Here is a 16,860-nt window from a genome sequence, read left to right as displayed (position 1 = left end):
GGTTTGACTGATGACTGGCTCTCTGATAAATTTGAGAAAAGGAGAGCGTGCAAAGCCTCACCGAGCGTTGTCAAATATAATGTCACTGCTCGGAGTTGTCAAGGGTAACGCAGTAGAATGTTCCACAGCATCAATAGCCAGGAGAGCTACAGGTTGAAATGGTTCTTAAACACCTTGAGACCAAACAAGGCACTGCTGCATTATAATGAGGATGGAAAATGATTTACGGTTATGTGCTACATCCTCCAGACAGACCACAGAAAGACTACCTTCATAGAGACATTTGAAATTGAAAGGCTCTTACTGATGACTCACTGTTTTACTTTATTTCTGGAGACAGAGAAGAAGAAAACAAGAAATTAGGCCACCTGTTGATCTCCTTGTAAAAGCTAATAAGTAGAGTTCAACACAGAAGGAAATGACCGCCACATTTTCACTTAAATTCCACTTTCAGGAGTGTCAGGATGCCAGACATGTTGCGGAGATGCCAAAACCTTAACCCTGTCTGCAGACACACACACACACACACACACGCCCTGGGTCAATACTGATTACACACTGGGCAAGTGTGAAGTGTGTCTCTCCGCACCAAGTCACCCAGCTCAGCTGCCTGATCTATCAATACACTGTATCCACTCCATCGTCACAGCGACACACTCCCACAGAGCACCAAATAATGCATGGGATACATTTAAAGACAGGCATGCATGTTGAGAACACTCAACATCCTCACCTCTGACTGAAAAGGCCAGTTCAGTAACACCTGACAGTGTAGTAACCTGGGAACACAACTGATATGACCACGTTGTATGTAGAGCTATCTGATATGACTTTGTAGTCGTCATGAAATTAAACTGTGACAGGGGGCACAGAGAGGACATGAACAGGCAAGAGGTTGCTACTGTAATGTGGATTGGGCAGTCAGTATGTAGCAATGTGTGAGATCCCCCAACAGTTACACTCTGTTTGAAGTTCTGTCATTTACCAAAATAAAAACTATTCCCAATGTGATCTGAAGGCAGCATGTAGACACTGCTACACTGTCCTGGGCATTTGAATGATACGTCTGTCGATCAGGTTACTGTCCACAGACTGTGCCATGCTGTGGGAGAGGGAGACAGAGAGACAGAGAGAGAGAGAGAGAGACAGAGGCAGACAAACAGACAGACAGAGACAGGCAAAGAGAGACAGAAGGGAGGGAGGGAGGGAGGGAGGGAGGGAGGGAGGGAGGGAGGGAGGGAGGGGGAGGGAGGGAGGGAGGGAGGGAGGGAGGGAGGGAGGGAGGGAGGGAGGGAACAGTGGCTGCAAATGGCAGCTTCTGTGACACAACGAGAGAGAAGGGAGTGGGAGAAGAGATGCAGGGAGTGAGTGAGCAAGAAACAGTGAGAGAAAAAGAGAGCGAGAGAGAGAGAACTGCTGCCAGCAGAACTAGATCAGGTTGCAAATATTGATAGAGAGGCTGTTCAGCTAATAAGCAGAGGTAATTATCTCTTTTAATTCAACATTTTTATGGGAAATGTGACAAAGGACTTCAATGTTACTAAAGATTGTCAATGAACAAGAGTGCTGAGGGAGTTCAGAAGATGGGGATACAAAGCCTTTTTTCACATTGGGAAATTGTTAGATACCTTTGTTTACGCCCAGCAACGGAGGACAAACTGAGGACAGAGTGATTCAGTCAAAGAGAAGAAAATACACACATTTGTCATGGTTTTGTTCTTTGTGGGGACCAATTGACCACAGTTGCATTGCACGTATGTGCGATGTATGTAGGAAGAACTCGCTGACTGACAACAACAGAGGAAGGAAAGATAGCAGATATAGAGCTCAATGATGAAGAAATTCAAAGGGTTTCTGTGTCTGTGGCTCAAAAGGATGGAGTGGTTCTACCCTTAGGAATCACAGAGGGAGAGACCAGCTCTGGTGGCTTAAACTCGGAGGGAGAATGATGCTTCAGATTGGTTAGCTGGGATATGAGCCAGGAGGACACTGTGTTTCAGCTCTAAAGTGGGGAAGAAGAAGAACCAGGTGGATAATATAAGGTAAGAAACTTCACATCATGTTTGACTCTGCTCTTTCATCAACTGCTTTTCCTCATCATTGGTGTGATATTGGTGGGGACAGCAATTACGTAATGGGGTTTAGTGTAATAATAAATGCAAAGTCCTTTGTCTTGTCCAATCTAAATTCATATAGTGCAGGTATGTTGCTGTGTAAAAGAGAAGGCAGATCTTCTTGTCGATATGAAAAGTTTATTTCCAAAACGCTTTATCCCCCAATGTTTGTGTTTTTTCATCTGATATGATGACTTATGGGAAGTTTCATGTGTGTGTAAAATATTACTGTTCTCAGATTTTGTATTCATAGATTTGAGATGTGTATGAAAATGTTTATAGTTTTTTTGTGCAAAATGCAACATATCCATTGTTTAGCTGGAAAGGAACATTCGTATTCTGTATATTTGACCGTGATACGTGTTTTTCTCACCTAGCTATCTTATGATGAATGCACCTACTGTAAGTCGCTCTGGATAAGAGCATCTACTAAATGTTTTACATACAGATCTCCTATTACTGTATTGAAAAAAAAGTTTACAAAAAATATATACATTGATGTCACAAATGTAGCATTTGTACAGTTGTTTATTAAAAATGTATTTTTTTGTTGCATTTGACTGTAAAACCAGGCAATACTGCTTATTTCTGAGAGTGAGGGGGATATATGGCATTTAGCAATAAACAGGATTATTTGTTTCTCTGAAATGAAACCATCACGTGATAGATTTGAATCAAATACATGTAATTGAACAACCCCATGCCACAATTAGATCATGAAAAAAAACACACCAATCTCTTTTCTTATGATTTCTTTAAGCAATAAAATCTCATTTACCAACATTTCTGAAAATGGATAGATAGTGTTTTGAAGTATACAGTGAAGTGTTCCTCATTAACAGCCCAGTATATGGATTGTGTATATGATCCTCCTGACACCTACAGTATCACTTCACATCTAAGGCTGGTATGAGATGACTGTATGATGCTTAGCCTACACCTGTTCCAGACGGCGCTACATGTAAAAATACATTTCAATCCACACGTTATGCACACGTTCTACCCTCAGAATTCTAAACGATTGTCTGAGTACCAAATCAACACATATTTCTCTGAGGTTAAATCCATTAAGGAGATCGTATACAATGATTATGGACCACTAGTTGCAATCATGCCAGGTTTTGTTTTGGCATGATGCGCACTAAACTTGATTATTCAACTTGATCATGTATGGATGGAGCTTTGTCCAGCAGACAGCTGTCATGATCAAATCCACAGGAAAGCTGTATTATCTGAGTGAATCTCCTAAAAGTACTGTACTCAAGATATAACCAAAGAGTTTACATTTGATTTAAAAAATGCCAAGAGCATTCAAGTTGATGTACGGCAATGCTCTGTGTTTCCCAGATATATCAATGGTCAGATCCTGCCTGCCTGTCATCTCAATAGCACACCACAAACCTTAGCTTCATATTGCGTACATAACTGATGCCATTAGATTGTCTTGGTTGAATCCATTCATTAAACATACTTGATGTTAGATTTGAATATGTGGTCAGATATGAAAATAGAATAAAAAATTCAAGACATTTAAGTTGTATTATATCATGTAAGCTACTCCTGGCCTACGCAGCATGTCGCACTATGTGCAATACAAATGTACATCTATATTAGAGTTTATGTATAGTAAGGTTCATATTTTATATGTACTACTTATATGTACTACTTACTACATTTATTAAACTGGGGATTTCATTCCGAAGCACTATATGTTGGTAAAGTAGCTTTTATTGTTTAAAGACGTTATGAAAGAGATTGGTGTGTTTTTTCATTATCTAATACATGACCCGGGGTTGTTAAATGACAGACATGTACTTGTTTAAAATGTATCACTTGATGGTTTCATTTCAGAGAGACAAATAACCATGTTTTTTTGCTAAATACCATATATCCCCCTCACTTTATTTTTTGTGTTTTACTAGGCAAGTCAGTGAAGAACAAATGATTGTTTTCAATGACAGCCTAGGAACAGTGGGTTAACTGCGTTGTTCAGCGGCAGAATGACTTACTTTTACCTTGTCGGCTCGGGGATTCATTCTTGCAACCTTTCGGTTACTAGTCCAATGCTCTATCCACTAGGCTACTTGCTGCCCGACTCGCAGAGAAATAAGTAGTACTGCTAGGTTTTACACAGTCAAATGTAACAAATAACCACATTTTTTAAAATAAAGAACTGTACAAATGATACATTTGTGATATCAATATTAAAATAATAATAAGTAAATACGGTAATATGAGATCTGTAGAAAACATTTACATTTGACATTTTAGTCATGAAGCAGATGCTCTTATCCAGAGAGACTTACAGTAAGTGCATTAATCTAAAGATAGTTAGGTGAGACAACTACACACCACAGTCATATATACAGGGTACGAACATGCCATTCCAGCAACAACAAAAAATGGATATATACTGTTTTGCCCCAAATAAATCATTTTCATGCACATCTAAAAATATATTAATAAAAAATATTTTCTGATGAAAAAACACAAATGTGATATAGCGTTTTGTAAATAAACGTCTAATGTTCACTTGCTTGGTGTCATAAGCTAAGAGGTCAATTAACAACATAAACAGCATGGGGTTTCCGAGCCATGGACCTTTATAGAGCCGAGCCTTTGGGACGCCCCCTAGTGGGATTGGCCTGTAATCACTTAATTGATCAAAAGAATACAGGTGGATGAAAAAAAGTGACCACGGGAGATATTCAGACAGATTGTATATATATAGTGTTCAGTAACACATAGAAGTGACGATAGGATGATCGGTAAATCACGGATTTGCAATAAAGCAATGAATGATGAATGATCATGATGCACCCTGCATAAGCACAAATACACACACACACACACACACACACACACACACACACACACACACACACACACACACACACACACACACACACACACACACACACACACACACACACACACACACACACACACACACACACACACACACACACACACACACACACACACGCTTATCTCTTTTGGTTTCAGCTGAACAGTAACTTCAGACGGAATTTCAAACACAAACTATTGTCCTAGCCGCTAGAGTGTGACTTATCAGTCTGTCTTTTATCAGGAGAGACACATAACGTTGTAGAAAATGGCTGACTATCAGAGTTTGCCTTTCCCTTGCCATGGTCAGATCCTGTCTTGAATGAAGTTCACTATGATAGAAATAGAATGAACAATAGTCATTCTATTTCTGTGGTCACTATTATTTTGTCGAATGCATTAAACGTAGTAACAAACTGCCCATGCAACTGGACACGGCAGATGTACAATGCTATACTACGAAGGTGTGCTCCCAAATTGTGTCCCCTGCGGTTAAGTGGTGAGCTACTCAATAGGAAAATATGTAGGTCACTTGAGACTACACGGGTGATGAGGTGAGCCATAGGAAAATACGATGCCACCTGATCCTGAGCTCTTCCTGAACAATGGACAAAGGGTGCTGGCTGTGATCACAGTCGCCGTGTTCAATTTCCTGCTTTCCTTGAGATGGAGTACCCCCTTTTCCTCCCGGCCTCGTGTTCCACCCCCCCCCCCATCCTTCGTCATTTTTTTACACATAATCGAACCCCATCAGGATCATTCAAAAGCATTTCACCTTACCTGCACACTCAAATCACCTCCATGCTTTGTTCACTTATGTATGATCCTGTGTGTTATCCTATATGTGAGTAATAACCACATTGTACTTTCTACAAAGATGCACTCATGAGTTATACTTTGGTTGCTATTTCAGACATAACAAAGTCATCCTGTAGTCAGGTTATTTGAAAGTGAAAGGAATGACAAAGTAGAAATGTAGCAAAGGTTTGCCACACAAGGTATGATTTCTCTCACGTGCCATGGTATTCTTGGCATCGACTCTGCAAATGTCTTTTCACACACACACACACACACACACACACACACACACACACACACACACACACACACACACACACACACACACACACACACACACACACACACACACACACACACACACACACACACACACACACACACACACACACACACGTATGCTGTATGTGTTCGCTGCAACATAAAGGTAACGACTGCATTTTGCCATATTTCCATATCTCAATGAAATCTATATAGCACATAAAGCAAATAGAATTAAAGGCAGAGTTATAGTTGGTGTAGCGGTCTACTTGTGTTGCATTTATAACATAGACAGACATAAAGTAAGGTAAGAGGATTGGTGAAGCTCTATACTGTACATGACTAATCTAGATTCAGCTGTGCTAAAAGAAAATCATCACCTAAACCACCTACTGTCGAATACAAATAACTTCGGCATTCTAACAAAGCAAACATTCTCCGCATTGTGACTTCTAAATTCCATCTCCTGCAAATCCATTAATGCAGCATGTTGCGAAATACTTTCTCCAGCATAGACCTGGAGGCACATAACTAATGACTTGAAGCACACACAGGGGGTTTTACTTTCATTGAATCAATTCATGTGTTGCCTGATATACTACTACAGACAGTATGACATGAGGACCGTTGTCGGCCGTAAGGGGATGGGGAGCAAGCTAGAAGATGGATGGCATGGAATACAAACATAGTGAAATGCTGAAACCTTCCGTAGACTCTGTACATTGCAAGCTGTGTTTTGCGATATTAGTGATTAAGAAAACATATGTATTGGGTTCAAATGATATATGGTATGTGTGCAGTAACAGTAGTGGTGAGACATTATCATGGGATAATCAAATCCTTTGGAAGAGGGCACAAAAGCAGACATAGCTGTCATAATATATTACAGCAGTTGACATAGCAACTCTGTTAGACCTGGCTGTAGAGTACAGCCAACTACTGTGCGTTCATGGTGAATGGAGTGAGACTGAGAGGCTGTGGTAGAGAGAGAGGGAAGGACCGGAGGGATTTAGTAGTGCACGTCGGTGGACGGTTGTACAACGTCAAGCCTTCAGAGTGTTGATACGGGGTATAGGGATGAGACAGGGACTGTCTGGGGATCCAGAGGGACCTGTGGCTGGCTACTGGGGGCCTATAGACACTTTTACCCTGCTCTGCTGGTTACCCTGGAGACTGGACATGATGTGGACCAGGTGACGTCTGTGGCCCAGGTCACATCTGTGGCCCTTCGTAGCCGAGGTCTAGTAAATTAGTAGACAATATCTATACAGAGATGGATAAATCATTACAGATTGGCAAAGGTGTTTGTAAACCTAAGGCTAGTGTGATGTACGGCGTGTGTGGCGCAAAATAAAAAGTTATATACAGTGTGTGTGTTTCTGTGTGTGTTTCTGCGTGTGTGCGTGAATAAATATGTTATTCTTTAGTGTGTACATGTTTTTTTTTTATTCTATACAAATATGTTTTAAATGTGAATTGATTGATCACTTAACCATGAGAAAGGTTTCACATTGCGTCGTGCCTAAGATCAGCCCTTAGCGATGGTATATTGGAAATATATCAAACACCCAAGTTACCATATTGCTATTATAAACTGGTTACCAAAGTAATTATACCCCCCCCCCCCGGGCGTTATTGCTTAAAAATATAGGTGTAAATCTTACACCATCCTCGTTGTTGCGTGATTAATAATACTGCAAATTATACTGAATCAGGTCAAGTAAATAGAGCTTGAAACCTGGCTAAGTAGTGACAGAACATTTTCATTTTTAGACCAAGTGTGTCTCTCCCTCTCCTTCTGTCCCTGTGCTTAACATCTGTGATGGCGCACCCATGAAAACTGTGGCACGCACAGGAGTCCCCTGGGAATCCTGAATTAAACACATGCATACACACACACACACAGGCAAAACAAAAAAAAAGACTTGATCAAATTGAGTGCAATGCTGACATGACAGCCAGAAGAGCTCAGTACGTAAATGAACACACCACTGAGATAGGAAGCTTTACCATGTTGAACTTTCCACTACGTCCTAGTGTTGATGTAGCTGAAATCTGATCATTCTGCTGACTGTGTGTACTATAGCGTACAGAAGGCTGCAAAAAAAATAGTGAATGATGTCTGGTAGCATCTCATCGGTTCTAAGCAAGTGGCCGATAAAAGCACAGGAAACGTCTTGTGAGAGAAGTGTCTGGATCTAGCTAGCTCCTCTCCACTTTGCCCGGCAATCAACAAAAATACTTCTGAAAAGGGCCCTTTGGAGTGAATGTGTGAGTCGTGATCAGGCTTCGGAAGCAGGAGGTAAAGGGGGGGGGGGTGAGTCTTTTGCCATTCATATTGAAAACTAATTCATGATAAAAATCTAGCATTTTGTCAAGAATCATGGTAATAGCACTAAGGCCATAATAATATCACCATAATGTACAAAACATTTAAGGAATCTTATACAGTATGGTGACTACATCATTTAAGGTTTTGGTGTCAATGGATTATGTGAAATGTGGTTATGTGGCATGTGGCAATAGCCTGAAGACTTCTTATGAAAGCCCAGTGGCATAATGGATTATGTGTGCATGAATTACACCTAATAAATGTCTTTGCAGTGCACTTCCCCAGAGTCTTAAATGGTGAAGTACTTTGATACTGATATGCTGTAATATGACAGTTATTTCAAAGTACTGACGTCCGTATCCCTCTCTTCTCTCCTCAGGGAGTGGTCGGCCGAGAGTACAACAACCCACACAGCACACCTTTTCCCTGGCTATGACCGGCTGAGATGGGGCTCTGGCAGTGACACCACTGGAAAGGACCTCTGAGTGATCGCACATTGGGACATCCGGGACCTCCCACCTACTCCCGACTCTGCAGCCCGGGCCTACGTGGCCAGCATGAGTGTGGGGCGTCTCAACCGTTACAGCATTGTGTCATCCGAGGAGGAGGCGCTGCGGCTCACCAACATGCACGGCGGCAGCAGTGGTGGAATGAACGGCTTTGGCAACGGCAAAATCCACACACGCCGCAAGGTCCGCAACCGCTTCGTCAAGAAGAATGGCCAGTGCAATGTGCAGTTTGCCAACATGGAGGACAAGTCATCGCGCTACATGGCCGATATGTTCACCACGTGCGTGGACATCCGTTGGCGCTACATGCTGGTGCTGTTCACGCTGGTGTTCGTGCTGTCTTGGCTGGCCTTTGGCCTGGCCTTCTGGGTCATAGCGTTACTCCACGGCGACCTTGACAACCCGGCTGGAGACGACAACTTCACGCCCTGCGTTCTGCAAGTCAACGGCTTCGTGGCCGCCTTCCTGTTCTCCATCGAAACCCAGTCGACCATCGGCTACGGCTACCGCTGCGTGACGGAGGAGTGTCCTGTCGCAGTCTTCATGGTGGTCTTCCAGTCCATCGTGGGCTGCATCATTGACTGCTTCATGATTGGCGCCATCATGGCCAAGATGGCACGGCCCAAGAAGCGGGCACAGACGCTGCTGTTCAGCCACAACGCAGTGATCGCCATGCGCGACAGCAAGCTGTGCCTCATGTGGAGGGTGGGGAACCTGAGGAAGAGTCACATTGTAGAGGCCCATGTCAGAGCTCAGCTCATCAAACCCCGGATCACTGACGAAGGGGAGTACATCCCCTTGGACCAAATAGACATCAATGTGGGCTTTGACAAAGGCCTGGACAGGATTTTCTTGGTGTCGCCCATTACGATTATCCATGAGATTGATGAGGATAGTCCACTCTATGGGATTGGTAAAAATGACCTGGAGACGGCAGACTTTGAGATCGTGGTCATACTGGAGGGTATGGTCGAGGCGACTGCCATGACCACACAGGCGCGCAGCTCCTACCTGGCCGCGGAGGTGCTGTGGGGTCACCGGTTCGAGCCGGTGCTCTTCGAGGAGAAGAACCTGTACAAGGTGGATTACTCTCACTTTCATAAGACCTACGAGGTACCGTCCACCCCGCGCTACAGTGCCAAGGACATGGTGGAGAACAAATTCCTGGTGCCCACCTCCAACTCCTTCTGTTACGAGAATGAGCTGGCCTTCCTCAGCCGGGACGAGGACGAGGAAGAGGATGTGGTGGGCGTGGGCGTGGGCGGTGGTGTCAGAGTGCTGGCCAACCTGAACAGTCCGGACCGGACCAGTCGACACGAGTTCGAGAGGATACAGACCACTAGGGGACTGGATCAAAGGTCGTACCGCAGGGAGTCAGAGATATGACCCCTGCCCTTGTACCTACCCGGGGTCAACTTTTGATACGTTTTCTTTCCTTCCAAGGGTAAAAATGCAGAACAATGCAAAGTGCCATAGGAAAAGTTGACTACTGTAATAGGTTGGAAAGAAAATAAGGGGACAGTGAAAGGGAAAGAGGGATACTGTTTGGAAGGAAAAGGTGAAAGCAAGAGTACGCAGCTCGCAAAACTGTGGTAGAGAATGTCGTCAACGAAAGGAAAAGGCCTGTGAAGGACCTTATTCCTTCATGGAAACTTGAATATTTTTTTCATAATGTCATTTGAGTTTCAATGATGCATCAAACAGGTATAATGACAAGACCGAATAATCCGATACTAGGTGTTCATATTATTGCTTAGATAAGTTGTTTTGTGTGGAGTACCGTTTTTCAAAAAACATACTTTAAAAATATTTTTGCTATTTCAACTTGCTGTCGGGCACAAATGATAGTGTTACAGTTTAAAGCTACCCATACGCTTCCCACATTGCTGGAATTCCCAATCGCTGTAACGGAGTTCGATGACACTCGATGACAATTCCTGGGAAAAAAAGTGTACTGCAGCATTCAGAAGCAATGAACCATGCTAAATCATTTAACCATCCACGAGCCATTGAAGCACAACGTAGTTTCACAACTTTAATTTGAACCAGTTGTGATGAATACATATAATTTGCACTCTTAGCCGAATTTAGGAGTAGGCCCAATAGTAATGCAGTAAATTAATTTAGAATGGGCAGGGGGGAACATCTCAAAATTCTCTAGAAAGAAAATAAATTGAATTGATCATTTTGATACCGCCTTGCTTAAAACATTAAAATAACACAGGATTATTCTGACCTCAATGAAGTTTGAAGCAACTGTAGGGAAAATATCATTACATTTATTTTTTTCTCTCTTTTTTTAAATTCTCTTTAAAACAAATCTATGCACATCATTAATGATATCAAGGGACAGAAACTGAATGGATTTCCGTAGAAGATGTTATGATGTCGTCCAATCAACATTGCATAATTCTACAAAGAGAACCGGTTTGATGAATGTGTGTCTGAACTCAATGAGGATTGAGGGCCTTCACATGTATAAAGTGTTTCCTCTCTAATATCTTTATAAGTGAAGAGCAGTTATTGTATGCTATCAAATCCCTTTTGATAGAAAAGTTCAAATAGTATGCAGAAAGAATGGTACTTTACCAGGTAAATTGATGTGTGTTAAAGGAATACTCCACTCATGATGATGGTGTAAGTGACAATTTGCTTTTTGAAAGTCCTACATCTTGAAAACTTGCTGACATTTTCGGACGATATCGACAATGGACTAATGAAAAAAATACTAAATATAGTTTAAAATAGTGTATTATTCCTTCAAGCTGTGCTGGAACTGTTATTATCAGTATTGTCCTAATGGTCTACACAGGGTATGCATGTGGGACAAGGTTCAAATTTGTAAAATGATTAATCCCGTGTTTTTAGAAACATACTGTAAGAGCAAGCTATAAACCCCTATTAAGCACGAGAAACTATCTGTGATATGTTGAATAAAGTCCTTAGTTGATTTGATTCAATTACATCTCAGAAGCAATAGGCTTACATGATCAGGTGGACAGACAATATGAAAAGCAATAATACTGAAATGTACCTCCATGTTATGTACTAAACTTAAATGGTGAATGGCACAGAGCTAAATTTGGCTATCATGAGTCTATTTGCGGAACCCGCTTGGCTAGTCTGGTGACTCCATTCCCTCATGGTGCACCTGTTTTATAACTGGCACCACACTTAACTCTCTGACAGTGATGTTTTGAGTCTCGAGGAGCGCTTTCACCAAAACATCACGTATAGACATCTTTCGTCCTTCATTTACTGGAGTGATCTTCAAAGTTCAATAACTCAAGAAGTAGCTGAGCAGCTGAGTTAAGTTGGGTTCGGAACAACATTATATACATTATATTAAGAATGAGTACAATAACAAAAAATATTTGTACGGTCTCAATTTAAAATGCAAATTGGAATGGAAGTAACAAAAGGAGTCATAAATAGGAAATGTGTCTTGAATGTTAATAATCTAGGTTAAACTTCACGCGCAAAATCAAGCAAAAAATTCTAAATTCAAAACCAAATAAATGTCATATTTTAGTATCTACAGATTTGTTTTTGTCTTAGTTACATATACTGACTAGTTTGTAATTTATCAGTATCTAGGTAAAGCAAGAAAACTAAGGTGCATGACAGACTAATTTTAATCTTTGGCATGAATTGTAGTATATGAAATGTATACCTTGAATTTATGCCTACCCATAATGCACTGCTCTACTAAATAGCACACAATATATTATGCTGTGTCATGAAATCATTGAAATCCTCATTGAAATGTGCAGTTCATGTCCCCTAAAATACTACTTTTCCTCTTCCACCAAAATAACTGTCCTTGTATCTAAGAACGGGGGAAGTAGGAGGTATAGTACTGTAAGACTAGCACAAGAAGAAACACCATGGTCATTCAGCTGGCGACAATGACTGATATTTTCCTAGTGGTCCTTTTATCCCAGGGGTATCCTTTGCCCTAAATAATTATACATAATGTGTTGCTTTTTAGAACTTTTAGGCTAAGAGAGATTTTTGGGGAGATAAATGAAGCCTTTTTGTCCCAATCCTAGACTTTATGCTCATTGCCTTCTGGGAAGGCTCTGGTATCCTAATGTGTGACACCTTTGTACCTACTTTTAATGTTTCGGTGGTATCCATGGTAAAGCATCATCAGCTTCTATGCTGCATCATCGGAATGCAAAATTCCATCATGCCTTTTTCTTTTTTATCTGAAGAAGTTTTAATATTACCCAACCTGACTCCATGAAAACAGATAGTGCACTAGCTGTACACAACATCAATAAACTATATTAGGCAACAGCTAAATACACACAAATCAACACATCTGTTTTAAAAGTAAGTTATTTTTAAATGACAGTATTTCATTGAGATACATTAGAATAAAATCATCCATATTTATCGATTTTTGTACCAGAAGAAAATCTGAAGAAATCACAAAGAAAGAGGCAAAAATAGATTTATTGCCTCAGGTTATCAATGATTTGATTTTGTTTCATTTCAGCACAGAAGCTTATGATTAAACAGGTATTTCTCTTAAAGGGATGATTGGAAAACCTTTGACCTCTGTAGAAGTCTTCCTATGGCCCAGGTGAAGAAACGTGCCCTGGGCTTTTATTTTAATGCAAAGTCAATTAAATTATTCGATTAAAACCTAATTGTAAATGAAAACTGGTTGGAGTGCATATTTTGTTAAATTTGCTTACTTCATGTATTTATCATTGTAAAACTGAAAACATTGGTATTACATTACAGTAGTAGCCCACAACACAACAGCTGCTGTGAATTAACGTAATATTCCAGCATTTTGTTTCTCCCACCTAGCAAATTTCTGTGTTACGAATCAACACTAAACACAGGTGGTACTCATAAGGCCTGACTAATCAATCGACCAACTAACAGAGAGCTGTATCATGATGACAAATGTGATCAGACTGAGATCACAGATCAACATCTGTGTTGCCGAGGTGACCAGATGCCTCTCTGGTCTATGGACAATTATTCGATCCAGTCGTTCAATAAATCACTGTGACATACACTCACACAAACAGTCTGGCGGGTTCAGGAGCCTTTTGGGACCCCATGGACCAGAACCGGAGGATAATCAGAGACAGGTGTAGAGAGAGAGATCAATGGAGGAAACAACTAGATGCATCATCATTACTCTACTGACAAAATAATAGAGAAAATGTTGGTTATATTTCTAATACTCGTTTCAATGTCTCACTTCTGGGATTCTCTCTAGCAGATCACGAACTTAACAAACCAATCACACAACGTCTGAGTGGCAAATGAGATGAGCCCCTCCCCTCTTTATAAGGTACCACTCGCCCAATTGTTCTCAGGCAAACCGTGAGGTTAGCGCTGCCAAACGTAGAACCTCAGCTCCTGTCGATAGTGTTGAGTACTGACCAAAAGGAAAGTTTTGCTTAGAGTATAATTGATTTGGAAGCTAGCGTCACACGGCTAGCTATCGAGACTTGGTTAGCCCATGCAGCAAGGCTTTAGCTAATTTAGCTAGCTAGCTGGAAAGCTAGCTAACCACACCCAAGGGCTAGCTCTTGCTGCAAGGCCAGATCAACCCACGTTCACCCGTGCCGAGTTGATTAAACTGACTACCCTAGATTTACAGCTCGACGGTCGAGAGACATACTTTGTTTGTCGAGACACAAAGAACACACACACTTTCTCCAGCTAGCATTGTGCTAACTAGTTAGGCTGTTAGCCAAAAGGCAAGGAAAACTATTTTCTCGAGGAAAACTATTTTCTCTGAGCCATGGAGCCTTCTACCCCTGCACAGGGAGAACCGAGCAGGACTCTTGCCCCACTACTGTCACACTTGTATCCGTGTGGGGCTATGCTATCAGGCAAGGACACACACTCTTTGTGTATCATCTGCCTGGGGGCAGAGCATGCTGAAGCATCACTCGGTAACTCCTAGTCCTGTGTGCACTGTAGGGACTTTCATAAGCCTGCCCTTAAGCCAAGACTGCATAGATCAAACCCTTCACGGGCCCCATCGTCCTCACAGCCTGCGGGTGAGGAGGCTACCCCGCAACTTCAACCCTCATGGACTGAGGTGGAGGAGGCTTACCCGAGGACCTCCAACCGTTGTTAGATTACTCTACAGTGGAGGAAGAAGAAGGGGACCTCATCATCAATGAGTTCGATAGGACTGGACATCGATATCCGATGACCGATTCAGGCTTATTGAAGTCTGCAGACTGGCAGCGGCCATACTCAATATTGAGTGGCACACACCCGTGGGGGGTGGCAGTGCAAAAGGGGATTAATACGACAGGAGGAGTCTCCCCTCTCGCACCGTCTCAGGAAATAAACTTCTCCCAGCTGTCCCAGCTTGCGTGGAGGAAGCCCAGCGCAACTGGGGCAAGCCCTTGTCCACTAAAGTCCAGACCAGGACATCCCTTGGTAGTTGAGCAGGCGCTGGCCAACCACACCAACCCCAGTGCAACGTCACAGACCGGCACTTTTCTGAATCTATCTTCAAGAAGAACATAATGTCCCTACTGTTGGCTTATCAGGCAGATTTGCCGCTGGTACTGCCAAACAGGACCTATGAGAGGAGATCTGCGTCATTGCCGATCTCAACGTCTGTGCCTCCAGAGGACGTGTCATGAGCCTTGCTGTGGTGGGGGAGAGAGCCCTGCAAGTGTGGGAACGTCTCTCATCTCATTGGATAGCGGAGGCTATTATATTTGCTTATAATAGCAAGGGTTTACAGCCCTGGAGGGACTGAAGGCTCATTCCACCAGAGGTGGGCAATGTTCAAAGTAGAGGTCGACCGATTAATCGGAATGGCCGGTTAATTAGGGCCGATTTCAAGTTTTCATAACAATCGGTAATCGGCATTTTTGGACACCGATCATGGCCGATTACATTGCACTCCACGAGGAAACTGCGTGGCAAGCTGACTACCTGTTATGCGAGTGCAGCAAGAAGCCCAGGTAAGGCGCTAGCTAGCATTAAACGTATCTTATAAAACTAGTTAACTACACATGGTTGATGATATTACTAGTTTATCTAGCTTGTCCTGCGTTGCATATAATCAATGCGGTGCCTGTTAATTTATCATTGAATCACAGCCTACTTCGCCAAACGGATGATTTAACAAGCACATTCGCGAAAAAAACACTGTTGTTGCACCAATGTGTACCTAACCATAAACATCAATGCCTTTCTTAAAATCAAAACACAAGTATATATTTTTAAACCTGCATATTTAGTTAATATTGCATGCTAACATGAATTTATTTTAACTAGGGAAATTGTGACACTTCTCTTGCATTCTGTGCAACAGAGTCAGGGTATATGCAGCAGTTTGGGCCACCTGGCTCGTTGCAAACTGCGTGAAGACTATTTCTTCCTAACAAAGAAAGCCAACTTCGCCAAACAGGGGATGATTTAACAAAAGCGCATTTGCGAAAAAAGCACAATCGTTGCACAAATGTACCTAACCATAAACATCAATGCCTTTCTTAAAATCAATACACAGTAGTATATTTTTTTAACCTGCATATTTAGTTCAAAGAAATTCATGTCAGCAGGCCATATTAAACTAGGGAAATTGTGTCACTTCTCTTGCGTTCATTGCACGCAGAGTCAGGGTATATGCAACAGTTTGGGCCGCCTGGCTCGTTGCGAACTAATTTGCCAGAATTTTACGTAATTATGGCTTAACATTGAAGGTTGTGCAATGTAACAGCAATATTTAGACTTATGGATGCCACCCGTTAGATAAAATACGGAACGGTTCTTATTTATGTTATTATTTATGTTATTATATTACAATTAAGTCTATGATTTGATAGAGCAGTCTGACTGAGCGGTGGTAGGCAGCAGCAGGCTCATAAGCATTCATTCAAACAGCACTTTATTGCGTTTGCCAGCAGCTCTTCACAATGCTTCATACCCCACTAAAGTACCTATTAGAACATGCAATAGTCAAAGGTATATGAAATACAAATGGTATAGAGAGAAA

The 16,860-nt window shown here is 41.9% G+C and overlaps 1 protein-coding gene across 1 annotated transcript; it reads left to right on the top strand.

Annotated features, from left to right (window-relative positions):
* Positions 1-1,394: 1,394 nt before the first annotated feature.
* kcnj12a (potassium inwardly rectifying channel subfamily J member 12a) lies at positions 1,395-13,526 on the top strand. Its single transcript, XM_046368981.1, has 2 exons — positions 1,395-2,042; positions 8,732-13,526. The coding sequence occupies exon 2, from the start codon at positions 8,910-8,912 to the stop codon at positions 10,245-10,247; it is 1,338 nt and encodes a 445-aa protein (XP_046224937.1). The 5' UTR covers positions 1,395-2,042; positions 8,732-8,909; the 3' UTR covers positions 10,248-13,526.
* Positions 13,527-16,860: the final 3,334 nt, after the last annotated feature.

Source organism: Oncorhynchus gorbuscha, linkage group LG11, assembly GCF_021184085.1.
Source record: "Oncorhynchus gorbuscha isolate QuinsamMale2020 ecotype Even-year linkage group LG11, OgorEven_v1.0, whole genome shotgun sequence".
NCBI lineage: Eukaryota > Metazoa > Chordata > Actinopteri > Salmoniformes > Salmonidae > Oncorhynchus > Oncorhynchus gorbuscha.
Note: the sequence above shows the minus strand (reverse complement) of the source record. Positions and strands in the feature narration are given on the sequence as shown.